A 27,699-nucleotide genomic window follows, 5' to 3' on the forward strand; every position below is an offset into this window, starting at 1 on the left:
GAGTGCCAGCGTCCAGAGATGCTACAACCAGCAGCAGTCCTCGGCAGCATCGTCGTCTGTTTCTTTGGACAAGGTTTTCTTGAAGGCACCTCCGATCTTTCGGCCGTCGTCGACACTGCCAGAGTACGAGGGTTCGCCGGGTTCGTTCTGGTGGCAAATCCTTTGTATGGAGATTTTGTTGCCCAGCCGATCCCCTTCTCAGTTCCTGGGATTATGATTCCTCGCGTATCGGATGCCCAAGTGAGTGTTATTCCTCTGAATACTTACGTGTACGCTTTCTTCTGTATATACCCGAGCTAGTTAACTTGTCTTGGACGTTCTACTCAGGAGGTGAATTTGAGTATTTTGTGCACTTCAGAGAATTTATGAGTATTTTTCTTAGCTCACATTATCAAACCCGAAATCCTTGCAAGCGGCTGACATTTACATACGCCTACAGATCCTAATTCACTACTACGAGGACTACACGAACAAGAACCCAACAAAATATCGAGCGACTGCAGCGATCAAAGAAGGCAGGATGGCAACGTTCGATGATCCCGCTCCCATCGTCGCAAGAACTTCATCGAGAGGCCCCGACATCGTAGACGACAAAATGAACCCTGCGGACGTCCTCAAGCCTGATATTCTCGCACCCGGCGACCAAATCTGGTCTGCGTGGAGCCCCGTCAGCTTAATGAATCCGATACTCCGCGGGAGAGCTTTCGCCTTGTTATCAGGTACCAGCATGGCAACGCCCCACGTCGCCGGGGTGGCGGCGCTCGTGAAGCAGGCGCACCCGGGCTGGTCTCCTGCTATGATCGCTTCGGCGATATCGACGACAGCAGCGGGGTATGATAGCCGAGGGTTGCCAATAATGGCTCAGGGGGGTGAACTGTATCGGGTTTATAATTCTACTCCGTTCGATCGTGGAAGTGGGTTTGTCAGTCCTGCAGGCGCGCTGGATCCTGGATTGGTTTTTTCAGCAGGTAATAGTAATACCATCAACCTTTTGGTATATACTCTTGGTCCTATTAATACCAGGTTAGCACTGTAGCAAAATATAATGGATACTAATTTATACTCTTTGATCCTACCAGAGTTTGAGGACTACATAAGCTTCCTCTGCTCACTGCCTGGCCTAGACAGAGCTAGAGTCAAATACGTAACAGGCGCTTCATGCAACGTACCGGTACCATCGCCAGCAGATCTCAACCTACCTTCGATCACAATCTCGGCTTTATCGGGTTCTCAGTCTATCCATCGTCGAGCGACCAACGTGGCGAGCTCACCGGAGACGTACACATGCTCAGTTCTACCTCCAGATGGCGTGGCCGTCGAGGTTCAGCCAATGATATTTACGGTGCTGCCACGGAGGACGCAAGAATTGGTGATAAGATTCAATGTGCCTCATGGGTCTGACGGTTTTAAGTTTGGGGAAATTGTTCTTGTTGGTAGCTTGAATCATATAGTAAGATTGCCCTTGTCTGTTTTTCCTAAAGCATAAGGGACACTGGATTACATGTCTGTATTCGTGATGGAACTCGAGTTATTTGCTTAAGGTTTCGTGTACTCGCTAAAAATGAACAAGGATGGTGGCATGTTCTGAATAGCAATAATTCGTATATGTGCATCTACATCCTTTGATAGTTCCTTGTACTAGTAAAGCACACTTGACTTGCACACAATAGTAAGGTTTAAGTCACACTTAACTGGCGTCAATTTAAGCAAACAATAACCAAAAGAGGTATATAACTTGAAGCTGATGCTACCAGAGTATTATAGATATATCGCACGAGAGCCACATCCAGCTGCATTATGCTGTTCAGATACGTAATAATTAAAGAACCATAACGATTTTGCTCCATAAAAACATCCTTAATACTTCAAACAAACATACCCGCGTTCAGGCAATATCTGCTCAACTTACTGCAAGTCATGTTTGGAACTTTCAACATCCTTGAACAAAGCAGGAGCAAAAATACCTTTTACGAGTGCCAGCGTCCAGAGATGCTACAACCAGCAGCAGTCCTCGGCAGCATCGTCGTCTGTTTCTTTGGACAAGGTTTTCTTGAAGGCACCTCCGATCTTTCGGCCGTCGTCGACACTGCCAGAGTACGAGGGTTCGCCGGGTTCGTTCTGGTGGCAAATCCTTTGTATGGAGATTTTGTTGCCCAGCCGATCCCCTTCTCAGTTCCTGGGATTATGATTCCTCGCGTATCGGATGCCCAAGTGAGTGTTATTCCTCTGAATACTTACGTGTACGCTTTCTTCTGTATATACCCGAGCTAGTTAACTTGTCTTGGACGTTCTACTCAGGAGGTGAATTTGAGTATTTTGTGCACTTCAGAGAATTTATGAGTATTTTTCTTAGCTCACATTATCAAACCCGAAATCCTTGCAAGCGGCTGACATTTACATACGCCTACAGATCCTAATTCACTACTACGAGGACTACACGAACAAGAACCCAACAAAATATCGAGCGACTGCAGCGATCAAAGAAGGCAGGATGGCAACGTTCGATGATCCCGCTCCCATCGTCGCAAGAACTTCATCGAGAGGCCCCGACATCGTAGACGACAAAATGAACCCTGCGGACGTCCTCAAGCCTGATATTCTCGCACCCGGCGACCAAATCTGGTCTGCGTGGAGCCCCGTCAGCTTAATGAATCCGATACTCCGCGGGAGAGCTTTCGCCTTGTTATCAGGTACCAGCATGGCAACGCCCCACGTCGCCGGGGTGGCGGCGCTCGTGAAGCAGGCGCACCCGGGCTGGTCTCCTGCTATGATCGCTTCGGCGATATCGACGACAGCAGCGGGGTATGATAGCCGAGGGTTGCCAATAATGGCTCAGGGGGGTGAACTGTATCGGGTTTATAATTCTACTCCGTTCGATCGTGGAAGTGGGTTTGTCAGTCCTGCAGGCGCGCTGGATCCTGGATTGGTTTTTTCAGCAGGTAATAGTAATACCATCAACCTTTTGGTATATACTCTTGGTCCTATTAATACCAGGTTAGCACTGTAGCAAAATATAATGGATACTAATTTATACTCTTTGATCCTACCAGAGTTTGAGGACTACATAAGCTTCCTCTGCTCACTGCCTGGCCTAGACAGAGCTAGAGTCAAATACGTAACAGGCGCTTCATGCAACGTACCGGTACCATCGCCAGCAGATCTCAACCTACCTTCGATCACAATCTCGGCTTTATCGGGTTCTCAGTCTATCCATCGTCGAGCGACCAACGTGGCGAGCTCACCGGAGACGTACACATGCTCAGTTCTACCTCCAGATGGCGTGGCCGTCGAGGTTCAGCCAATGATATTTACGGTGCTGCCACGGAGGACGCAAGAATTGGTGATAAGATTCAATGTGCCTCATGGGTCTGACGGTTTTAAGTTTGGGGAAATTGTTCTTGTTGGTAGCTTGAATCATATAGTAAGATTGCCCTTGTCTGTTTTTCCTAAAGCATAAGGGACACTGGATTACATGTCTGTATTCGTGATGGAACTCGAGTTATTTGCTTAAGGTTTCGTGTACTCGCTAAAAATGAACAAGGATGGTGGCATGTTCTGAATAGCAATAATTCGTATATGTGCATCTACATCCTTTGATAGTTCCTTGTACTAGTAAAGCACACTTGACTTGCACACAATAGTAAGGTTTAAGTCACACTTAACTGGCGTCAATTTAAGCAAACAATAACCAAAAGAGGTATATAACTTGAAGCTGATGCTACCAGAGTATTATAGATATATCGCACGAGAGCCACATCCAGCTGCATTATGCTGTTCAGATACGTAATAATTAAAGAACCATAACGATTTTGCTCCATAAAAACATCCTTAATACTTCAAACAAACATACCCGCGTTCAGGCAATATCTGCTCAACTTACTGCAAGTCATGTTTGGAACTTTCAACATCCTTGAACAAAGCAGGAGCAAAAATACCTTTTACCACTGCTTAAAGCTTCTGAATCACAACTGAATTGGCGAGTCCAGCCTGCTCAATAGTCTGGGTAGCATCAGTAAGCTTCTTAGGTGGAAAGCCAGCAGTCTGCAAACTATAATTTGTCGACACTGCTCTCCCATTGCTTGCTGCATGATTGTCAATAAATGCCCTGATATTGCCTACTGTGTGGTCAGTATTGAAGCGTGCAACTGTGCGGGAGCCATCAGCCAACCTTAGTTGTATCGAGGTAACAGGTCTAGAATCATCAACTACTACTGGAGCAGCAGAAGATGGTGAAGAAGCAGCAACAGCAACAACAGACTCAGTAGAAGAAGATCCACCACCGAGAGTTCTTCCTACTCCTTGAAATGGAGAAAGGCGTTTCACAGGTTCCTGTGAAAAAGCAAAAGTATATGGTGTAATGACTGGTGCAGGCTTTAAAAAAAGGAAGGTATTTTCTGTACATATACCCCTTAAATCATGCACATTCGCAACACTACCCCCAAATCTCAATATTAGCAAAACTACCATAATTATCAACTTTATTTGGTGTGGTGAATAAAATTTGAACATGTTGATACTTTTACAATGTCATAACAAATTAGCCTACCAAAGTTGATGGTTTGTTGATTTCTGGGGTACTTTTTGATGTTGATTCTTTGGGATACAGGGATTTGGGGGGTAGTTTTGCAAATATGCATGATAAGGAGAACATATAGAAAAACCCAAAAAAGTAACAGAAAAGTTAAAGATTGGAGTTTTGTATAGGAACATACAGGACAGGCTTCCTCCCTCCTTACGAGGTTAACATGCACAGTGGACCTCCTATCTTCTGGTTCCAGTTCTTGAGGGCATTGTGACTTCTTGATGCTCTGCAGAGTCAGATATTAATCAGCCTTTAATTCTATCAAACATACATAATCAAAGTGAAATCAACAGATTTTTGGAAGGTTTTTAATGAGGGAGATGAAAGGAATCAATGCACAGCATGATGATATTAATTGGTCCTTAATTTTAATGGCATAATCTAGTGACAACAATGTATGTGCCATAGTCTTTAATCATGGAGATGAAAATAACACATTCCCATGTAACTTCTACCACTATCCTAGTTTGACAAGTTAGGGGTTAATAAGAGTATAAATTCATTTAGCTATATAAGGTTAGAATAAGCCTCTGAGCAGTGCCGTTCATCTACTACTCCCAAATAAATACGGATTTGAAAGTCAAAATCCCCCAAGTTACAAGGAGAACCTTGAACCTGCCTGTGCCTTTTGAGGGATATTCAAAAGAACACAACATTGAAGTTGAAACTTTAAAATCCTGAAGCTCGCTTCTTTTCAAACCGCTGTACAGACCTGAGAACTAATGCCAGCTGTTGAAGTCAAGTCAGTGAGGATCTCAGACTTTCTTTACTAGCTGAACTGGGAGCAACAGGCTGAACTACATCAGTACGTCTAAATGGTAAGTTTAGCCCCCAAGATCCTTCCTTGACAATCAGTCCAATCAAGAACCAATGGTAACAATAAGTCATGCCACAAGAGGCTAGTTTTGATATTAAAAATCATCAGCATTCAAACATTTACCATGAGAACAATTTGTGCTCTGGAGCAAGAACCAAACATTTACCATGAGAATAATTTGTGCTCTGGAGCAAGAACCAAGTCCAAAATCTCCACAACAAACAAAGTGAGAATCTAAGATCAGAAATCAAACTGGAATCTATCCATAATCATTCCATATGATGTAAAATGAGTCCATGTTCCTGGCAAAGGAAATTACAAGCAAGAAGAGGTCTTACCAAAAAATGATGGACATAAGTTATAGTAGGCATGCCTACCAATTTCATTAGCCAGAGAGGCGAAGAGACCAATGGATTCATATACCAGAAACTTTAAGTCTTAGCAACTCATAGCAAAAAGACCTCAACTCAGGTTAGGATCCTAAATTTGTAATAGCTAACTTTGAATCTCCTTTTCTCCCCCACCCCCACACACACATGAAAGACAGTAGAAAGCCATACACAGCAAAGATCTAACTACATCAACCCCCAGTATGAAGAGTTTTACTTAAAAGCAATATGCAGACTTTATTTAACCATGTTAGAAAAGTAGTTTTGAGAATATTTGATATTTTACATGATATATCAGTCTTTGACTAGATAAAATGTCAACATAAACCTTATTTAGGATATCAAAGTTAATATGGGTGAGAAGACCTACAGTGAACTTGATTCCCACCAACAATCTTTATGCACCCCATTTATGATCCTTGACACCATCCATAAGCATTTTTTATATTCAAAATAAACAGAAAAGTTTACATCATTTGCCAGTGAAGCTAATCGTTCAGGACCAACCAACAAAAAGGTATATTTTAAATCATTGTTATGATTCTGACTAGGCCTTAATAGAAAATGAGTAGAGTTCAACAGGCCACCGTACTTCTATACCAGATTTATAATTCTACATGTAGCAAATAAAAAAAAAAGGAAATGAGATAGCAAGAACTGGTATAGCAAGTAGTTGATATGGATAAAGAAAAAAAAAGTATTTCCAGCAATGATGAACACACCCAACTTGGAAGATGTCAACCAACAAAGAAAAGGAAATTTATAACCACTGACTGAGCATGCCATTTAGCATGCAATAACTGAGAAGAGTAATGAGATGAACATAAAGACAATTATTCGGTAAATGGTTATTATACCTCTAAAAATGCTGCATTTGCAGGATCATCAAACCTTCTCAGTGGTCCATCATCAATAGTAAATCCATTACTCCAAAAATATATATTGTGGATAACATTCTCAGATGGTCGAGGAGCAGCTGGTAATGTTTCACCTGAAAGAAGTCTACCAGTCCCAGTAAAACTTCGCGAACTCGAAGATGGATTTTGCTCAAAAGGCCCCTGTGTGGCTCCCATTTGCCTAGCTTGGTCAAATATTGCATCAACATTATGACCTCCTTTTGTAGGATCTTGAACAAGCATCCCGCTGCATGATCAGTGCATTATCAGCAAGTGAATTACATCAGTATAATACAGCTGGGAAATAGGAACGTAAATGAGGAATAAAAAATGTAATGTTAAAGCAAGCTAATTCTTGAAGAAAAGAAAGCCAATAAATTTAACATCCAATTTTCCAAATAATGGTAGTAAGAACTAAGAACAATAAACAGAAATGTAGGAAATAATTGAAAGTGCCGGCCAAACTGTCCAGCCACAGTTATGAAACCAATTCAAAACCAAAATTGGAAGTGAACATGTGAATTTTCTGCATTTAATTTGATATAAACACATCTAGACCACATTGCATCGCCAACTTTGCATTTGCTTTACACAAACTTTTAATGCTAAAGTCTAAAAAAATTCGCAAAACATGCAAAGCAATTACTAACTGCTCATCAAACAGATACTTATATTTATCACAAATATTATATCATTAGGAAAAGTGAAAAATTAATCCTCCCTACAATTCAATGCGACCTAGCAACAGAATTGATACAAATGTTGTATCTACGGTTGGCCATTGTTCGAGATGCTGCCAATTTGGTACTAATCATGCCATCAATAGAAACCCTAGATGTGGTAAATTTCACTCCATTCATCCACAATAGCAGTAGAATGACCCTAACCCCAACTATAGTTATCTACATTCAAAACTACAATTAAACTTACCAATTGCAACTACACTTTCCCCAAAAACCCTAACTAGGGCCTAATCAAGAGAAAGATCTCACCTTTTCTCTCCTCCGGTATAATACTCCTGCGGCCCATCGTCATCACTATCCGATCCATCATCATCCTTCCGATTCAAATCCGCAAGCGTCCGTATCCGTCCACTCGAACTCGCTCCCCCCGTCGTCGTCTTCTTCTTCTTCTCCTCCTTTCTCTCGCTCACTGCCGGCACCTCCACCTGCGGCGGCGCCGATTGAGGGATCTCGTCCTCAACTTGTTCGAATTCTTGATCTTGAAGAGGTTGATCGATGGGGCTGTTCTCGTAAAATGAGTGGATCGAGGGCTCGAGCTCGAAATTGTGGCTCTCGAGGAAGAAGAGGGCTTCTTCTCGAGAGGCGGAGGTGATGCTGATGAAGGTTTCGATTAGGGTTTTCTCGTCATCATTGTTGATGCTGTCCATGGCGATCCTGGGGATATTTTTGTGTAATTTCTTTTTTTTCCCCCTTATTTATTTGGGAATTGAGGAATTTGATCGCTTACTTGTGGACTAAGTCTACGAAAAGCCCATACGATTGATTATTGGACCTGGTTTAATTGGTTTGGGTTGGGCCAATAAACTATGGGCCCAAATATTTGCTTTTCAATGCGTATCCAAAACTTTGTTATTTTTAATAATTACCTTGAAACCATAATAATTGCGTATTTTTTGGCAAAATACTATTTCCTCAATTTTTCCACCATGTTTAGGGAATAAATCTAGAAATTTTATTAAATGACATGTTTTTTCATAATTGATTAAAGTGCTCTTATTTAAGTTTATTCCTATATTCTTTCCCTTTCGGCCTCCCAAATCATGAATTATTTATTTATTTTTTGCTATATTAGTACATGATTTTTAAATGTGGAAAAAATAATTAATATTTCAAATAGTTATTTGATATATTTCAAAGAGTATAAGCTACATTAAAAAAAATTCTACTGAAAATATAATTATTGGAAATGGAATTGTATGTTATTGGAAATACATTACTTTTCAAACAATATACAATCAAATAAGGATTCGTATATCGCTTTTCACAGTGGACACCTTTATGCTAAAATAACCACGGGTGAGAAAATCATGCATGATTATGTACTAGTGGGCATAATCAAAGATCAGATCATGATAATATTATAATCCATAGCTTTCTATTATACGCGTATGCAAGAAACTTATGGAAACCACTCCATGCATAAAAAAAAAAAAACCGAGTGCGTCACTTTGGCATCTCATCCAAATATTCTATTCTTTTGAGATATTATTGTAAGTCATCAAAAATATACTCGGTCTACACTCCTCGATCATATTGGTGCCCAATAGTTTGTAGCTTCTTAGGCGAAGCATGAAGGGATAAGGTTCAAAAGAGAATAACTAAAGAGAGAATCAATTTAATTGATTAATTGTGGCCAACAGCCTTCTATATATAAGTTTGTGAACAATTTGTTAATTTCCTTGTCGATTTGATGCTTAGTCTAATCCACTTTCCATGCCTCCCCATTTTTCTGGGCATTTCAGGATTAGCTCAAAACTATCCCATATTTGGCTCCTCTCTGCTGCCACTTTAGCTAATTAGTATGCATATGATTATGATAGTAATTGCAGATATTTTATGTGCAAGTGTATATATGTATAAGTTACGTTCCCATTGTATATATGTATGTGCAAGTGTCTCAACGCGTGGCGATGAGATCCCTTCTATACATAGCTGAAAAAATGATTAAAATTTTCAAAATAATATAATTTTTTTTTCTACATACAGATCATGACGAGTGCAAATCATGATGGACGGTGTCGATCATCGTTTCGAGTAGCCTATTGGGCTAGCTCACGATAAGCAGCTACTAGTTATAGGTAATGCAATTAGTGTGCTCATTCTCACTTTTTCATCCAGAACAAATCACAACCGTCCATTAAACAATGCACCGGAGAGAATCGGAATCCAAACATCCCAGAAGAAAGAAAATCAATCCAAATTATGTGTACGCAAATGCAAGAAAACAATCATTTGAAAAGCCAGCAAATCATCCATTACTTGCAAGATTCTGAAGAACAACCCTTCTACAAATACCGTGACAGATCTCTTCACACCATTATCCACACAGAGATTTTTTTTTAAAAAAAAAAATATGCCTGCGCTCAAGAACCACAGGCACAAGAACAAATCCTTCTGCCAAAAATCCACTGAAATGGCCATGAACATAACCAGGCTCTCCTCTCTGTATCTGTCAAGGATAACACTCGGCCCCCGAGTGCCTGTAAAAAGCGTGCAGGCACGTGCAAATGATCCCGTGCCGGTTCTCTTGAAGGATTCTTCTGCGAGTAAGAGGTTGAATATTGAGCACGTAAGTAGCCTGCCCTCATCGACGTATCTGAAGGAGGCAGATGAAGATGGAGGAGTCGATGAGAGAGCTGAAGAATTTATCAGAAGGTTCAAAGATAAGAATAGGCATCAGTCCAGTTCTGATGTATACAAGGAAGCATCAAATTGCATACCTCCGCCACCGAGAGGCAAGTGGGCTGGTTACTATCTTCATTAGGATGACGCTTCTTGCGAGTATTGTTGTTGTTGTGTGCAGTGTTGATTATGTGCGTCTGGTCTGAGATCTGTATCGCGTGTGTTTTAAGTTACGGATTGGTTGGTGACTACTGCACACCTCGCTTATCAGTTGTTGACTATGTTCACTGGACAGACTTACGGTGATATAAAAATTACCGACTCTTAGATGAAATGTACATTGATCTACAAGTTCTTTTTCTCATGGGATCGCTGAATATTTTTCTTTTGTTATCTTTGTCTAATGAAAGGACGAACTCTATCAAGTCTATCAAAAAAACATGGAAGGGAAAAGGGAAAAGTTGAGGATAGAAAATTAAAATTCCGCTACTAAATTTGTCGTTTAAAACGCTCGTTGGTTCATAATTAAACAATCCGTGAGTTATTCAACGTGAAATGTATCATTATAGTTACAGACCAGCCTTTAATGGGCTATAGCTTCAGATTACTTTCTGACCACCTTCAAATATATGCCAAAAAAAAGAGGGGGGAAACAAACATGAAGCTTGAAGAGAATCACAATTTGATGCCATAAAACGGCTCGAAACTTACTAGGAACTTATACCAGCTGATGCAACATACGTACAAAATTATCAAACATGTCACATTTGCCGATAAATAAGAATAATAGAAGACTAATCAGAAGAATATCACTCTCATGGTAATCAAGTTTTCTCCATATTAGGTAACAATGTGGGATGAATAACACGTCGTCAGCGCAGGAAGAATATGTTAAAGAAATAACAAACAAGAGGAAATAAAAAAAAAATGTACAAATACAGGAACAAACTTGAAGACTAACTGTGATTACTACGCATCTGAATATGTTTTTGAATCCTCATCTCCACCTCAAGATTGCTGATCCCCAGTGGAGTCCAGCTCCAAAGCCAGCGGTGGCAATTTTGTCGCCGGCCTTCACCTTCCCGCTTCTTACAGCCTCGTCTAATGCCAAAGGTACCGATGCGGAGCTCGTGTTTCCATAGTTTGCTAGATTCGATATTATCTTCTCCTGTGGGATCCCCAAGCGAGTGGCCACTGAATCTATGATCCTTTGATTAGCCTGCAGCAAATGGGAAAGTATTATCCCCTCAGTTTTCGGGTTCAGAAGTTGGGTAGATTTCTCAAAAAAGCTGGTAGGGATTTTGTGCAAAAATACCCTAAAACTATTTATATTAGAGAGAAGTACCATAGACTTCCTCATAAAAATGCTTATTTTATGTAACAATCTAGTATTTTACTTTACTGCATACACAATTACCAAATAGGGTTAAGTGCGTCTATTGTTTCAGATAGACCCCCTCGTGTGTTTTTTTTTTTTTTTTTTTTTTTTTTTTTTTTTTTTTTGACTCTACCCTCAGGAGATCTACTTGTCAAAAAAAAAAAACAATTTTCTTTCTCTGAGGATAAAAGAGCAAAAAAAGATTCACTCAAGGGGTCTGTGTGCAGCAATAGAACTACTGGAGGTCAATCATCAATTGGGCGATAGTACAAGGGTTTATCCGCAATTAAATCTTACCAAATATTACACTGAATATCAGTACAATGCCTACCTGATGGAGCAAAAGCCAGTCGATATTAGAACTCGTGAGGCCAGCCTCCTCAAGTGAGACCTGGAGAGTTTGTGGCACAGAACGGACAGCAAAACGGAAGACCTCTTTTCCGTTCATTTGTATGTAAGAGTAAGCTGATTTTCTCGGAGGAAACATCGGCGAACCATTTGTGCTTGAGGTCGCTTCGGGCTCTATCTTTTTGATTGGGGCATTCAAGAACCTTCAACACATAAAGTCCAATCATGAGAAATAGTGAAGATGTCCACATATTAAAACTCAGCAATGAATCGAAACCAAACATATACCTTTGGCCAGAGCCATCGCTGTTCAAGTCAAAACCAAGCAAACCATCTTCGTCGGCACTGCAAGCCTGAGCAAAGTTTGAATGAGGAAGGCCAGACTTGTTATTTTAATCAACAAATACAAGGAAAAATATGCAATTCCATGACGAGATATTGACACATAGTTCCTGTGCCCTTCTTTAGTAAAATGTAAGAATTTTGATTGTTAATTATAACAGATAATTTATGTTCACCAAATTTTTTTTTTTTTGGATCTTCTTCCCTCAATTTTTAGCAAGATTGCCATTTGTATGACACTTGTTATCAAATCAAAGTAGGATTCTTCATAACACAAAAAGCAGGAGAGAAAATATAAAAAACCTCGTAAAGTATGATGATCTGTAAGTGAATATGATGAATAAGCAAGATAGATCAAACAAATACCTGAAGTAAAACAGCACCAGCAGCATCACCAAAGAGAATGCATGATCCTCTATCGGTAAAATCCACAAACCGTGATAAAGCTTCAGCTCCAATCACTAGAATATTTTGATAACCACCGCCTGTTGAAGACGTACATTCATTTTTGTTCATGCGAAAATGTCAAATATACAATTTATATGATAGATGATTGGCTTACCTTTAATGAACCGTGTGGCTGTGATGAGACCCATTATAAACCCACTGCACGCTGCTGTAATGTCAAAGCCCCAGGCATTCTTGCACCCCAAATCTTTCTGAATCTGAACCAATATGGATAGAGGATAAATAATAAAATCATTAACCTTTTGATTAACTTACTCCTGCAGATTTATCAACCAAAACTTAACTATAAACAATTGTACATTAATAAAAGGATAAATCTCCATGTGCAAAGTCAAGTATTTGTCAAGCAATAATGCTATCATCATCTTATGTAATGAAGGCGACCTCTCCGTAAAACCAATCATTATTCTTTCAGCAATTGTCGAACTACCATGGAGAATACGTCATTGAAACTCATGAAACCAACCCATGACAAGAAACTCCTCATTTTACCAAATGTTATGAGAAAACGTCTGTTAGCTAAGATTGTAACATACTTATGATTACTTCTTCCTCACTTAAGGACAAAATAGAATTAACTGAAAAGGGTTAATTGCACAAAGACCCTCAGTAGTATTGTAGTTTTGCACCTACTATTGATGTTGTTCAATTGTTGCAGATAGACCCCCAGCATTAAATTTTTTGGACCTTTTTACCCTTGGACTCATTTCACCCAGGTGCAATATCTGCTAAAATTTCACCAATAGTAAAAGAGACAAAAAACTTAACCTAGGAGTCTATCTGCGACCACGAAACTACACAGATAGTAAGTGCAAGCTAACGATACTAGGTGGTCAGTGTGCAATTAACCCAACTGAAAAATAACGAGATATTAACGCTTACTCCTCTAACTTAAGAAGATCCGAATCCAGATTCATTATTCAATAGAAATCTTATGATCATTACCCGAGCAGCACCTCCAAAGAGATCATCTGGGGTGGATGAGGACTGTATGATCAGGTCGACATTCTCAGCCTCAACTTCAGCCATTTCAAGAGCACTCTTAGCTGCCTGAACAGCCAATGCATTTACATTTTCATTTCCTGTCAAAATATTTGCTAATCAGATACAAATGTTTGCAAATGAGGCAATTCATCATGAGCAGCCTAAAAGTGAATATCTGTTGCACCTTTACAGAACTACAGAATGAATTAAATTTTAAATTTTGGGTGAGCTTCACAAAACCTCCCTGCCCTTCGAGGTGTTTCCAACGATAGCCATTATTTACGAAGTGAACTAATCATCTTTTTTTTTCAAGTGGTGTTTACTGAAAGTCTGAAACAGAGGTATTAAGATATAATTTGAGATCATGGTGGATTCAAGCTAAATTCCATGACAATAGATAACTTTAGCAGTGTTAAACTTGGAGAGATTATGGTGGCATACAGATCCTAATAGAATAAACTTTTTAAGAATCTAACAGCTAGTTACAATATCCATGTCCAAAACAAAAGCACAATTATCATTTGTTGAATATCAAATAAACAATCTACAGTTCAGTAAAACTGCCAGATAGAAAATTTATGTTTAAGGCTACACAATCTTAATCTCCAAAAAGAGAGAATGCAAAAAAATGTTTTGACAAATAAGTACTAAGCTTTATGATATATTACACCTGTAATAACTCGTCTATTACGAATCCCAGTACGAACAGAAATCCATTCGTCTGAGGTGTCAACAATCTTTGCAAGATCATCATTAGAAATCTGAAGCTTTGGCACAGCCGACCCGCATCCAACAAGCTTGGAGCCCATACCAATAACTCTGTACAAATTTTTATAGAGTTTAGCAAATATGTCACATGTACATAGTTTTTACATAATCATTTTACAACTGGACATGATAATGCAAATGTGGTTAACCAGTCACATATAGAATACAATTCAAGAAAGTCACAGAAGTTGAACCTATAATGTGATGAAGGAACTAAATCTGAAGGGGGAAACGGGACGAGGGAAATGTGCTTTATCAACTGTCTGAAGGTTGGCTTCTGCTACCGCAATTGTAAATACTCAATTTGATCACAATAACGTAAAGTGTGTTTGCCAAGAGTTATGACATAGCTAAGCTCATGGAAATACAATAATATAATTTATAATTACGCAGTCTGCACTGATTACCATGGTAATCCAACTTTCACCTAAATGTTCTGAAGAAGAGGTGCTTTCTGAAATTCAAGTGTAAATTCTTTACAATCCTGAAACTGAATTTTCTACAAAAGAAGTTAAGTTGTATCAACCTATAAATACCTCTAGCTACCACAACATCAACAAATAATAAATAACACCGGATTCAATCACTTCAAAATGTCAATTTGCGGGGGAAAAAAAGATATTAGAAAAATCTTTTGATTTCTTCCTTCTGTTTTCTGGCGAAGGGCAAGAGCTTGATTACAACAGACTGCCTGACTAATTTTTAAACCCACCCACTTCCAAAATCATTCTTAAGCCCAGCTGTAGGATTATAGCTAATAGTAGGACAAAAATAGCAACTTGGGACCAAATATAGCTGCGGAATACGGATACATCAAATAGTAACTGAACTGAAGTGAGCCATCGGTGTAGCAAAGGAAAGGGAACTAGGTATAAAATGCTTAAAATACGGATACGTTGTGTTTTACGATGATTTGGAAAGCGAGTGGGTTTAAAAATAAAGCAGGATAAACAAAAACCAAAAAAAGAAAAAGAACCGGCGACGAGGATCAAAACAACAAACTGAGAACACATCAAAGTCAAAACTTTAGCACAAATTCTGGACAAAGACGCTACCTTGGCCGCCGATTCCTCAAAGAGGAAGAAGAAGCGCCATCAACAGAAGGAGAGCAGCATCTAATCCAAACCCTCTTCAAATTCTTCTCCGCTGAGAAAAACCCAGATCCAGAAACCCCCAAATAAGCGTGTCCAATCGAAGCGGCCGCCATTGCCGTTTGACTCAGGCACAGCAGAGAAGATATTTTAATGGGGAGAGGGCATGAGAGTGGGGATTTTAATGGGAATTTAAAAAGGAATTAGTCGATTCCCCCTCTATAATTATTGCTGAACTTGTTGGAGATTGAGAAGTTAGCTTCCCTGCGTACCTCTCTCTACAATTTCAAACACTGTAGCGTAATTTTGACGTAATTAATTGTTTTTTCGTAATAATTTAGCACGAGGTTTTATAAAATGGTTTTAGTTTTAGGCGCTAAATAAATGTACTTCTTTAATCTTCTTACAGATGTACTACAGACTTTGGTTGTTTTCCGAAAAAAATGGGAAATGAAAATGTCACATTTCATTTGCTTTCATCACATTTCAAGACATTTCCTAGTTTTCTTTTTTTCTTTTTGTTTCGCAAAGAAATCACCCCATTTCACCGCCATGTCACACTAAAAACAAAAAAAGCCGCAATAGTAACAGTAGAATAGATTTCCATTTCTTGTGTTTGTTTGTGAACAAAAAAAGAGAAATATAGGTCAGCCGCAATAGTAACAGTAAAATCAGCATTTAAATAATCTGTTTTATTCTCTTATACTATTTCAACAGTGCTTTTATTAATTAAAGATTCATAGAAGTGACATTTCCAAGTGTTTTCAGAGGTTTTTGGTGTGAAAACACATTTCTTAAAATTTGACATGGCATCCTACATGGCATCCCTCTTTTCTTAAAACTCAAAATGAAACAAACATGTGAAATGGAAAACGGTTAAAACCAAAATCTGAGGTGGCAGGGGAGGATTTCCTCAAAGGTGACATGGCAGGGGGTTTCTCATTTTTTTTTTGCAAACAAACAGCCCCTAATTTGAAAGAACCGTATCTTATGTTAGAACTCTGCTATTTGGCTCGCGGTTCAACCGAGAGCCCTCAACTCGCAGAGAGGTGAACAGAGGACAGGTCCCACTGCTGTGGGGCCCGCCCCCTGTTCACCTCTCTGCCGCGAGCCAAATAGTTTTTTTGCTTATGTTATTATTGGACCCAAAAAAAATTATAAACTTTTTAAACCTCAAGTAAACCCCCAGAAAAAGGGGTGGGGGTGGGGACCTCATAAACACGGTAAAGTATAGAGAAAATAGTCTAAAAATATAATTTTTAAAAAGTTCATATCTCAATTAGTTCAGCCTCATAAACGCGGTAAAGTTTAGAAAATCTATACCTCTAATCATCAAGATATTACCTTCAATTAGCGTCTGAAACTGAATCAAAGATCTTACAATCTCACATAGATTTTTTTTTGTCAATATACTAAGAGTTTGAAATTTAATGACACAAATATCTCAATTACAGCAACCAAACGGCATCAATTAAATGTAAGTTTATCAACTTGATGAACTCCAAATCAATCGGTTTTTCATATTCTGTGGCCAAAAAAAAAGAGTCAGTAGCATGCTGTCACCATTTACTGCAGATAGGAGATTTTCCATGCTGTTGGGAGTCAGCATTAAAATAGTTGGCATTTAATCACAAGCTTGCATAAACCAGGCAAAAAAAAAATTTATCTAATAAGGCACTTTGCAAGCATCTAACAACAGTATGCTCAACTTTTATCCCAATGATTCATTTCTCAAAAGCATGTCTGAATTCGATATGTTTTACACATAGATACAAGTCCATCATTAGACATGATAAATTATAACGGGTGAGGGAGGCCTTCTAGTTCACCAAAACTATATCGACAAAAAAAGGACAGAATTATGGTAGGCAACAGAGAGAGAGAGTGTGTGTGTTCGTTCCCGCTAGCATTTTCGTTCTTGCGCTTTTTCCGTCTCTATTTTCTGCAAAAACATGATACATTACAATTAAGAAAGTATCCAGAATGAATAACTACAGTGAAATCTATTGACAAATAGGGTGGTGAAAATTCCTCCTAAAATGCTGCAAGATGAAATTCATAATTGTTCGCATCTAATAGAGATAAAACTATGCCGTACAACAAGTATGATACCCAGTATATATCTCAGACAGAGTCCTAGTGACAGTTATGATTCAACGGCAATACGTTACTGTGTCACGATCCTTGCCAAAGAAAATATAATCCATCTTCAGAGGAGCAGAAACTGAAGAAGTGTACGGAGAAACTAGAGAGGCAAAAATAGGTAAGGATACCCATTCTATTAGGCATATTGAATTAAACAAGGTCAACTGCGTTTTAGTATTAAGTATAACCTAAACAGGCTAATTATTGGATCCTGTGCTGGATCCAAGCGAGCAGCAAATCTTGAAACCATTAGTTTATAGTTAAAATGAACCGAAGAACACAAAATGATTCAATATTGGCAACTGCGGCAAATACAAAGTGAAGCAAGAGAATTAACAGTAGCAGCAAGTGGGCAGCGGGAGCTGCATCTTGCGGGCAAATAAGGAGGCTTTGCCTATCACTAAGCAAAGAAAGTATCCATCAATGACGCATAAAGGAATATCATCCCTTGGATCACTAAACTTGGGGATTAGTGCACTAATCCAAGGATTTTTATATCCTTTTTAGTGCACCATTACTGTTGAACTGGGTGCAGTGGATATAACACTAAATCATTGACATCGGAAAAATTGAAAAATCAAGAGAGAAGGGGTTTACCCATGGAGCAGAGTAAAGTCGGAAAATTAAAATAAAGAAGCAATAGAAGATAACACTAGAGAAGCAAAGGTGGTTGATATTGGATCAAGAAGGGGAACTCAAGAAGAAAATAATAGAACACAGAGGTATTACACATCTATTTACGGGCTATAGGTTGTCTAAAAATTATTACAGATAGCTGATCCTCACAAAATGCTGACGATGAAAGTTACAATCGGACGATTTTTCAACAAATGAAAGTTACAATCTGATGACTTTCATAACAACAAACGAAAGTTATAATCTGATGACTTTCATGACAACCGATGAAAGTTACAATCTGATGACTTTCACAACAGACGAGAGTTACAAATTGACGACTCTCACATTTCAAAGAGCCAAATGTAAGGATTACAAGATGACGATCTTTGCAGAACTTGAAAAAGAGATTATAATTAATGATCTCTTTAAAGCAAAACACAAGGATGCGCCTCTGCGTTCCAACTCCAAAACACGAGGTCCACCCCCGCGTTCCAACTCCAAAACGCGAGGATCCACCTCCACGTTCCAACTCTAAAACGCGAGGGTCACCTCCACGTTCTAATTCTAAAACGCGAGTCACCCCTGCGTTCTAACTCTCAAACGCGAGGTTCACCTCCGAGTTTCACAGAGCTAAACGCGATGCTCACTCTAGAACGTGAACCTCACGTTTGACTGTTTTAAACACAATTTGAACGGTTTCAAAACTGTTTTTTTACGTAATGGGGCCATTAAGCCCCCATTATGGAGCGAATTAAGAGGTCAGTTACACCCCTTAAACCCTATAAATAGCTGAGAATTCAGCTGAAATCGGATCTTTGGATGGTGGGAGCTTGTTAGATTATTAAAAATCTTTTTTTGTTGGAGCTTTTGAGATCATTTGGTTTGGCTTTTTGAACCATTTTCGGTTTTGAGATCGGCTATTTCGCTTATTTCAGTTAAAAGTTAAATTTTCTTTCTGAAATTAACTCTTTCGCAGAGTTCTTAAACTCGTTTAGAGTTCTAAACTTGCCTGGCAAGTTTCTCCCAACGTTAAGTCAAGAAGAATAGACAAAGTTTCACGAAACGAGACGTTCGGATCATCAACGGGATACAAGAATCAAACTCCAATAGCCATCAAGAAGAACCCAGAATTAAACAAAAGGAATGATCTCTATTGATCTTTCTCTCTTTTGTAAATCGGGAAATCGATAAAAAAAATTATAATTTTTTTTTCTAAGTCAGTTAGAGAGAAGTTATTTTGAGAGATTGTATTCATTCTTTTCCTAAGTCAGTTAGGAAGATTAATACAAATTTATTTCTCAATTTTCTTGCAATTTTACCCACAAACACGGGCAAAGCCACAATAAAAAGCAAAGCCAAACTATGGCTTTGAATTACTATCATTTATAAAATAGGGGTCAAAAAATGACCCTAAAGTAGATCCAAATACCTAAAAAGAGTAGGACAATATAATGTGACTTGAATTGAAACTAAAGAGAAGATATAATTATTTCTGGATCTCCTGTTACTCGCTGAAAATTTCAGAAAAGACTATGAAACTTAATTAATTCTCACGACTCTGGTTTACATGATCCAGTGTATCTAAGGAAACAAAACAATTTTCCTGAAGGAAGATAGAGAACTAAATAGCCTCATTTCGAGATATCTGTATGTTAGGCATTGGGGGTGGTCCTACATGAACCACAAAGCCAGCATTATCATAATAACTCACATGCACTTGCTATTATCTAACTAAAAGTTTGCAAATGTATTTAGATCCTCTTCATTTGAAAGTGAAGTAACGAGTATCAACACTACGACATATTTTTTCTAAATAACTAGCACTGACATGCACAACAAATTTTCCATAAGCAACACCATCTTGATAAGAAAAATATTAGATGGTAATAATACAAAGAAACATCCAAAAATCCAACCCTTAACCGCTGTCCCTTTGAAGATGAATTACGGTCACTCATAGCTACTCAGAGAATGAAACTTTCTTCTCTCTAAACAGTGATACCAAATCTATACTAATATATATTGAACTTAGTAAAAGGGCAGTGAAAAATTGAATGAATGTAGGACATCTCCTCCTTACTATTATGAGTCTATGACTGTGAGGTTAAAATTGTAATTTTGCCATAGAGATTTGTTTTCCCTTTCTTTTCTTTTCATTTCTTATTTCTAGAACATTCTAAATCATAACATGATAATAGGATTTTAACTCACATAATTGAAATACTCCCCATTTTTCTTTTTGTTTTAATCACTTGCTCCAATTATTTTATCCTCAATAAAGAAATTCTTCAACAAAATTGTGTTAAGAAGTTCATAGATTTAATTACTAAATAACAGTTCGAAATACATTTCTATATCGAAGTTTATAATAACATTACATAACTTAAATCATTATCAAACTATTAGCATGCATAACAGAAACCTGATTGGACAAAAATTTAATATTTCTACATGTGCATTGCATGTGAAAATGTGCTAGTAACTCTTCATGAATCAATGCAGTTAGAAAGGTAGGGCTAAGATAAATTACTCATTCAAGTTTTTAAAAGTGAAATTTCACTCCCCTTATTTTCAAATCCTAGTCAAATATTCATCATTTTTTGTATGTAACCACTGAGTTTAAACATAATAATCATTCTTTTTCCCTATTCCTTTTTTGTATTTTACATCAGTTTTCATCCCTGGCCATATAATCATATATATATGTGTGTGCGTGCGTGTGTGGGAGTGTGTGTAATTGTTATATCCTTCAATATTAGCTTTTACATCCAAATTAACTTCGAAAAATTAAAAGAGAAGGGGGTGAATTATCAATTTTAAAACTTGGGATTTTCTGTCCAAACTTTCAGGAGAATTTCCGTAATGTACCCGATAAAAAAAAATTCAGATGCTAGATTCTCAGGAAATATATGAATAAAAAAATGCTCAAATCCCAGTTTTTTTTAGGTTTCTAAACAAGGAAGCACATAATCACCAGACTATACCACCCCAAGTTTCAAATATCTCAAAAAAAAATCGAATGAAATGTTGAAAGATTAGGGTTTTCCTAGGGTTTCGATGGACGAACAGATGAATTAAAATTTGAGGGGGGGAGCGTACGGATTGAGAGTTGCGGTGCCAAGAGAGGGCTCTGTAGCCGGCGAAGTACACGGTGGTGACGACGAGGCCGGCGGTGAACGCTTTGAAGGTCCAGTCTCCAACTTTACTCAGTATCGCCATTAAAAAATTTATTTTGGCACGTTAGCATCTTACGTTTTGCAAACGAACAAATTTTCAAAACAGCCCCAAAAAGATTTTTATTTTTCAAAATCGACCCGATTTTTTTTTATTTATCAAAATTGACCCACTTTTTGCCATGTGGGCTTAATGAAGTTCCTAAACAGTCGGAGTTGGCAACCCTGACTGTTTAGGAGGGTGTTAAACCACAAGTAGAACCCTTAAACCCGAAATTTTTATGTCCAAACAGTCGGGGTTGGCAACCCCGACTGTTTAGGAACGTCATTAAGCCCACGTGGCAAAAAGTGGGTTGATTTTGATAAATAAAAAAACGGGTCGATTTTGATAAATAAAAAAACGGGTCGATTTTGAAAAATAAAAAACTTTTTAGGGCTGTTTTGAAAATTTTCTCTTTTGCAAACATAAAAGTTTTCATCCAGTTTCCATATAATATTTATATATTAATTTTAAAACTTTTTAACCAGTAGTACTTATTAAATTACTATTGAACCTACTCAAATTCTAATTTAAATGCAATCGTACTTCTATTTTAAAAATAGAATTTAGAAAGATTTAACAATAAATTTAAGGAACTTAATAGATCAACATTGAAACTTTACCAATCATTTGGTTAGGGGTTAAAACAAACACAACAATGTCCATTTCAAAAGCCTTTCAGTATCAGGGAGAAGAATTGCTTTTTGGATTGGAGATCCTAGGGTTTTGATTTTTTCCTGTCTCTGATCTCTTTTGAATTGTTGTTTGCTTCAGAGTTCTTCTTGAGGATTCATCGTCCTCCATCCTATCTGGGGATTTAGGGTTTTATTTTCGTTTTTTTTTCCGATATTTTGAGTTCTTGTTTTTTTTAGCAAGACTGAGTTTCTTTGTATAGATCATCTTGGATTGATTTCTTGGATCAATCTTTGATATCTTTTAGTTTTTCTGATGGAGACAAATTTTATTTCGATGGTTAATGGACCTTCAGTTTTTGATTCAAAAAATTTTGTGGCTCATTGTATTTGGGGTGAAAAAGTCAATTCTGCTGGTTTTAGCTTTGAACAGCCCATTGTTTTGGAAACTGGGGGTAATGCTGAAGTTGAGTTAACCACGGTTGAGTTGAAATCACCGGTTGAGATTGGCTCAAATAAAAATATCGTTGAATCAACGTCGGTGATTGAGGAAGGGGAATGGGTTAAAGTTGTGAAAAAAAACCCTAAAACGCCGTCTTCTCCTTTGGTAAAAACTAAACCTCATTCTCGCTTTGTTTCTTTGGAGATCATTAGAAGAGATCATCTGTGTTTTCGCTGTGGTGGTGCAAATCATATGGCGAAAAATTGTAGGGATCCAATTCTCTGTTTCAAGTGTAATGATTTTGGTCATGAGGCCAGAAACTGTACCAGATTTAGTGCAAGAGGTAGAGGTCCAGGAGGAAGATTTGGTGTTAATGGAGGAAGAGGTCACTCTGGAGGCAGATCTACTATTGATAGTGGTGCGGGAGGCAGATGGGAACAAAACCCTAGAAATGGTAGATCTGGTAGAGCTAACCCTTGGCAATGGCGTAGGCAGATCTACTATTGATAGTGGTGCGGGAGGCAGATGGGAACAAAACCCTAGAAATGGTAGATCTGGTAGAGCTAACCCTTGGCTGATAATTCTTCACAGTTTCAAGATCTGGGCCCTCGAGATTTTGGTGATCTGGAAGCAGAATTGAAGATATCTGGTGAGCGCCCTCGTTTTTCCACTGCTATTCTTCGCTTTGAAGGCGAGATCAATTCTGATTTCCAAAAATTTAGAAATTTTGCTATAATTTCATTCATTGAAGGGGGTAATGTTTCTTTAGAAAGGCTTGAGCTTGATCTGAGAACTTTTTTTCCCATGAACAAGTATTGGGATCTTCGTTTGTTTACTAATGGCGAAGTGCTGGTCAAAATTCAACCCTGGAAACAAATGGAAGAAGTGATTAAGATGGGTATTATTACTCTTAGATCATGTAAAATCAAATTTAGGAGATGGAATGCTTGGGAAGGAAATATTGTTGAAAAAAGAAATGCTCAGGTGTGGATTAAACTGAAAGGAGTTCCACCACATTTATGGAGTAGAGAGGCTTTTGGTTTAATGGTTCAACCTTTTGCTGACTTGCTGGAGCTTGATTCTTTAACAAAGGCAGGTACTGCTTTGATAGATGCAGTTATGTTGGTTAAATGTTTGGAGTATATTGATATCCCTAAGATGTTGAAGGTTGTTGTGGGGAAAAACCAATATAATGTGGACGTTTCTATCATGTCAGTCATGGGTGATTTTGATGAAGCTGATAAAAAGAAACAAAAAGTGGATAATTCAGAAGATAACAATCAAAGTTCTTATAATGATAAGTGGTTCAAAGGAAGAAAAGATAGTGGAACTGAGTCTTCTTCTTTGAGAGATTCTGATTCAAACTCTTGGAATGTTAGACAGGATTTGAGAAACAATCCATGGGGTACACCAGCAGCCAGATTGTGGAATGAGGCAAGGACATTCTATCAAAAGAACAAGCCAGAAGAAAATATATATGTAAAGGATCTGGGAGATTCTGAAAAAACAGAAGTTTCTAATGTGTTGGCTGAATTAAAACAAACAGCTGAGAAGGAGGAAGAAAAATATGCAGAGCCTAGTAATAAGTTGAAGGATCAATCAACTTCAGTTTCAGAGGTGTTTAATATTCAGAAGGAGAAAGATAAAATTGAGGAGTTTTATATTTCTGAAGAGAGGATTGATATGTTTCAGAGTAAAGAGAATGACAGTGATAGGGAAGTTGTTGTGGAGAAAAATCTGTTATCTCCTGTTGTTTTGGAAGAAGATACTGGCACAAAAGAGGATGTTAAAGGTAAATCTCTTATGATCAGTGAAGCTGAAGATAATGATAAATGGTTGATAGACTCACTACAGCAGTTCTACAATAAAAAGAATGATTCAGAGAAAGAGGATGAGATATTATCAGTTCAACCTCTTAATTGTTTACCTCCTCCAGATCACGAGCTTGTTGCAAACTCTAAATTGGCATATGTTCGTAGATGTTCCAGATTCGTGGACCTTGAGCCTATGACTGCTTTAGACAGAGCCACTGCAAGGGCAGCTACAAAAAATAAAACTCTGCAATCTCAAGGTATGTCAGTGAGTGGATCAGGTGAAATCTCTAATCTGGGTTCTTCTTATGTTCCAATTTTATTTGATGCTTTTTCCAATAAGCAATTGCAAAGTGTAGCTTCTAAATGTGCTATTATCCTTGAGCCTCAGGGGGATTTTGACCCCCTAAAAAAAGTGAGGCAGATGGAGAAGGAGAGGGCTACAACTGAGTAGTCTTTGCTCCTTTTTGTTGATTCTGAGGAGTTTATTTTTGCTTATAAAATGTTAATTACATGGAATGTGAGAGGTCTTGGTTTAAGTGTTAAAAGATTTGGCATTAAAGATTTTTGTATGCTAAACAAATTTGAGATTATTTGTTTACAAGAGACAAAACTGAGCAATGTTGATGATAGGATTTTAAAAAGTTTGGGAGGAAATATTTTTGATTGGGTTTTTTTGCCCGCTAATGGAACCTCAGGAGGTATTATGATTGGTTGGAACAATAGTAAATGGAAAAAAATTCAAGAGTTAATGGGAGAATATGTTTTGACTGTTATGTTACAAAACAAGAGAAATGGCATTGTTTGGAATATTTCATCTGTTTATGGTCCCCATTGCAATGATGAGAGAAGGTTATTTTGGCAGGAACTTAAATCTGTTAAAAACAGATTTACAGGTCCTTGGGTTGTTGTGGGTGATTTTAATGTGACTTTTAATGCTGATGAAAGAAGAGGTAAACATAATCATAGAAAGGAGATGGAAGAATTCCGTGAAGTGATTAATGATCTTGAGTTAATTGACAGTCCTTTACATGGGAGAAAATTTACTTGGTCAAATAAAAGAAGTTCTCCTACTCTAGCTAGGCTGGATAGAGTGTTTTTTAACTCTGAATGGGAAGACTTGTTTCCTTTTTCAAAGCAACAAGGGCTTAGTAGTCAACTATCAGATCATGCCCCCATTAGCTTTGATTGTGGTGATAATCAACAGTTTGTCAAAAAATTCAGATTTGAGAAAATTTGGCTTCAATCTGAAGATTTTAAAAGAGGAATACCTCTGTGGTGGAATTGTGCTCCTAAGAGTGTATCTGCAGCCAAAAATATTGTTGGGAAATTGAGATTTATGAGAAAGTGCATTAAGCAATGGACACATTCTAATTTTTATAGTATCAGACAGAGAAAAAAAGATTTATTGGATAATTTGCTGGAATGGGAAGTTATTGAGGAAAGCAGAGATTTAGAAGATGATGAATTGATCAAGAAAAATGATGTTTCCTCTCAGCTGAATGAAATTTTATTCAAGGAAGAACAAATGTGGAAACAAAGATCTATTGTGCTCCTAAGAGTGTATCTGCAGCCAAAAATATTGTTGGGAAATTGAGATTTATGAGAAAGTGCATTAAGCAATGGACACATTCTAATTTTTATAGTATCAGACAGAGAAAAAAAGATTTATTGGATAATTTGCTGGAATGGGAAGTTATTGAGGAAAGCAGAGATTTAGAAGTTGATGAACTGATCAAGAAAAATGATATTTCTTCTCAGCTGAATGAAATTTTATTTCAGGAAGAACAAATGTGGAAACAAAGATCTAAAGCACATTGGCTAAAAGAAGGTGACAACAATACTGCATATTTCCATAAGATTGCTAATGGTAGAAAAAGAAACAACTTGATTGCCTCTATCTTCATTAATGAGATGGAGGTTAGTTCTGATGATGGTATAGCTCATGCTTTTTCTAATCATTACAGACAAATTTTTGGGCAAAAGGAGACTTATAGATGTCAACTTGATTGGAATAAAATCTTTCCCTTAGTGGATTGGGACTCTAGAGATATTGAAAATCCTTTTACTGAGGATGAAGTGCATAAAGCTGTATTTGATATGAAAGATGATAAATCTCCTGGTCCTGATGGTTTTTCGGCTATCTTTTTTCAGGAATTTTGGGAGACTGTGAAAGTTGATATTATGAGATTGTTTGAAGAACTTTATGAAGGAAAATTGGAAATAAATAGACTCAACTATGCTCATATAGTTCTTATTCCAAAAAAGAATGAAGCTACAACAGTTAATGATTACAGACCTATCAGTTTACTTAATGTGGTCTACAAAATAATTACAAAAGTGTTGACTAACAGATTGAATCCCAAGCTGGAACTTCTTATTGATCCTGTTCAGTCAGGTTTTATAAAAAACAGATTTCTGATTGATGGTGTAGCTGCTGCTCAGGAAATTATTAATGATTGTTTTCAAAATAATAGAAAAGGAGGTATACTTTTAAAGTTAGATTTTGTGAAAGCTTATGATATGCTAGACTGGAACTTTCTTTTGGATGTTTTGAAGGCAAAAAAATTTGGAAGCAAATGGATAAATTGGGTGAATGTATGCCTAAAAGGAGGTATGTCAGCAATTAACATAAATGGGAAAATTGGTAGTTGGATTATGTCTAAAAGAGGAGTTAGACAAGGTGATCCTTTATCTCCTCTTTTGTTTGTTTTGGCAGCTGATGCTTTTACCAATATGTTGAATTTAGCAGCTGAAGCATCTCTTATAGAAGGATTGGGTCCTATTAATATGTCCCAGAAGGTTTGCTGCCTTCAATATGCTGATGATACTTTAGTTTTTTGTAAAAACAATAGAGATCAGCTGACAGTCCTGAAACTGATCTTATACTGTTTTGAATTAGCATCTGGATTAAAAATAAACTTTAACAAGAGTTTGCTCATTGCTCTTGAAGATAATGAGATCTTGCAACATAATCTGGCTGGCATGTTAAATTGTAAAAGTGGTAGTTTTCCTATCACTTATCTTGGGGTTCCTTTGAGACCTGGAAAATTAAAAAAAGAGGATTGGTCTCCTATTATTGATAAGTTTGAAAGAAGATTGTCCTTATGGAAAGGAAAGTCTTTATCAAGGGGAGGAAGATTAGTGCTTGTTAATGCAGTTCTTTCCTCTATGCCAATTTTTTGGATGTCTTTTTTCTTATTTCCAGGGTGGCTTATTGATAAAATAGATATGATGAGGCGAAGATTTTTATGGACTGGGTCTTTGGAACACAAAAATTCATCTAATTTGGTTAAATGGGAAGAGATTTGCAGACCCAAAAAGCTAGGTGGCTTGGGTATTATAAATTTGAGAACTATGAATAAAGCTTTGTTGGGAAAATGGATTTGGAAATGGTTTGATGATAAGAT

General features: G+C 37.6%; 4 protein-coding genes across 5 annotated transcripts in view; 2 read left to right on the plus strand and 2 right to left on the minus strand.

Moving 5' to 3' along the window:
• Positions 1-1,824, plus strand: part of LOC109829201 (subtilisin-like protease SBT2.4) — a 4,815-nt gene extending 2,991 nt beyond the window's left edge. Inside the window, 3 exon segments of the mRNA XM_020396361.1 lie at positions 1-240; positions 440-968; positions 1,080-1,824. The exon segment at positions 1-240 is cut by the window's left edge and continues 10 nt beyond it. Of these exon segments, the coding sequence (XP_020251950.1) occupies positions 1-240; positions 440-968; positions 1,080-1,486 (1,176 nt within the window). The 3' untranslated portion in view covers positions 1,487-1,824.
• LOC109846059 (plant UBX domain-containing protein 4-like) lies at positions 1,732-8,127 on the minus strand. Of its 2 annotated transcripts, XM_020415291.1 has the most exons (5): positions 7,677-8,127; positions 6,646-6,931; positions 4,713-4,808; positions 3,936-4,329; positions 1,732-1,964 (listed from the first exon to the last, which is right to left on the minus strand). In XM_020415291.1, the coding sequence occupies exons 1-4, from the start codon at positions 8,072-8,074 to the stop codon at positions 3,949-3,951; spliced, it is 1,161 nt and encodes a 386-aa protein (XP_020270880.1). In that variant the 5' UTR covers positions 8,075-8,127; the 3' UTR covers positions 1,732-1,964; positions 3,936-3,948. The 2 variants fall into 2 exon arrangements, with proteins under 2 accessions (XP_020270880.1, XP_020270875.1); XM_020415286.1 differs by lacking the exon at positions 1,732-1,964 and having other exon boundaries at positions 3,703-4,329.
• LOC109829211 (subtilisin-like protease SBT2.4) lies at positions 1,918-3,795 on the plus strand. Its single transcript, XM_020396372.1, has 3 exons — positions 1,918-2,211; positions 2,411-2,939; positions 3,051-3,795. Exons 1-3 carry the CDS (start codon positions 1,918-1,920, stop codon positions 3,455-3,457), a joined length of 1,230 nt encoding a protein of 409 aa, XP_020251961.1. The 3' UTR covers positions 3,458-3,795.
• LOC109846072 (3-oxoacyl-[acyl-carrier-protein] synthase III, chloroplastic-like) lies at positions 10,802-15,646 on the minus strand. The gene is made up of 8 exons (XM_020415298.1): positions 15,393-15,646; positions 14,240-14,388; positions 13,531-13,667; positions 12,680-12,782; positions 12,484-12,602; positions 12,064-12,128; positions 11,759-11,978; positions 10,802-11,268 (listed from the first exon to the last, which is right to left on the minus strand). The coding sequence occupies exons 1-8, from the start codon at positions 15,542-15,544 to the stop codon at positions 11,047-11,049; spliced, it is 1,167 nt and encodes a 388-aa protein (XP_020270887.1). The 5' UTR covers positions 15,545-15,646; the 3' UTR covers positions 10,802-11,046.

This window comes from Asparagus officinalis, chromosome 1, assembly GCF_001876935.1.
Source record: "Asparagus officinalis chromosome 1, Aspof.V1, whole genome shotgun sequence".
Lineage (NCBI taxonomy): Eukaryota > Viridiplantae > Streptophyta > Magnoliopsida > Asparagales > Asparagaceae > Asparagus > Asparagus officinalis.

What these genes read in the sequence shown, in the direction of transcription:
- LOC109846059 (XM_020415291.1), bottom strand. Translation starts at nt 8,074, where the DNA reads ATGGACAGCATCAACAATGATGACGAGAAAACCCTAATCGAAACCTTC. An exon ending in TATACCGGAGGAGAGAAAAG is followed by an intron (nt 6,932 to 7,676) that starts GTGAGATCTTTC and finishes CTGATCATGCAG; the next exon opens with CGGGATGCTTGTTCAAGATC. An exon ending in GGAGGGAGGAAGCCTGTCCT is followed by an intron (nt 4,330 to 4,712) that starts GTATGTTCCTAT and finishes GCTTTTTCACAG; the next exon opens with GAACCTGTGAAACGCCTTTC.
- LOC109846072 (XM_020415298.1), bottom strand. Translation starts at nt 15,544, where the DNA reads ATGGCGGCCGCTTCGATTGGACACGCTTATTTGGGGGTTTCTGGATCT. An exon ending in TCTTTGGAGGTGCTGCTCGG is followed by an intron (nt 12,783 to 13,530) that starts GTAATGATCATA and finishes ATATTGGTTCAG; the next exon opens with ATTCAGAAAGATTTGGGGTG. An exon ending in AGCGATGGCTCTGGCCAAAG is followed by an intron (nt 11,979 to 12,063) that starts GTATATGTTTGG and finishes TATGTGTTGAAG; the next exon opens with GTTCTTGAATGCCCCAATCA.
- LOC109829211 (XM_020396372.1), top strand. Translation starts at nt 1,918, where the DNA reads ATGTTTGGAACTTTCAACATCCTTGAACAAAGCAGGAGCAAAAATACC. An exon ending in CTCGCGTATCGGATGCCCAA is followed by an intron (nt 2,212 to 2,410) that starts GTGAGTGTTATT and finishes ATACGCCTACAG; the next exon opens with ATCCTAATTCACTACTACGA. An exon ending in TGGATTGGTTTTTTCAGCAG is followed by an intron (nt 2,940 to 3,050) that starts GTAATAGTAATA and finishes TGATCCTACCAG; the next exon opens with AGTTTGAGGACTACATAAGC.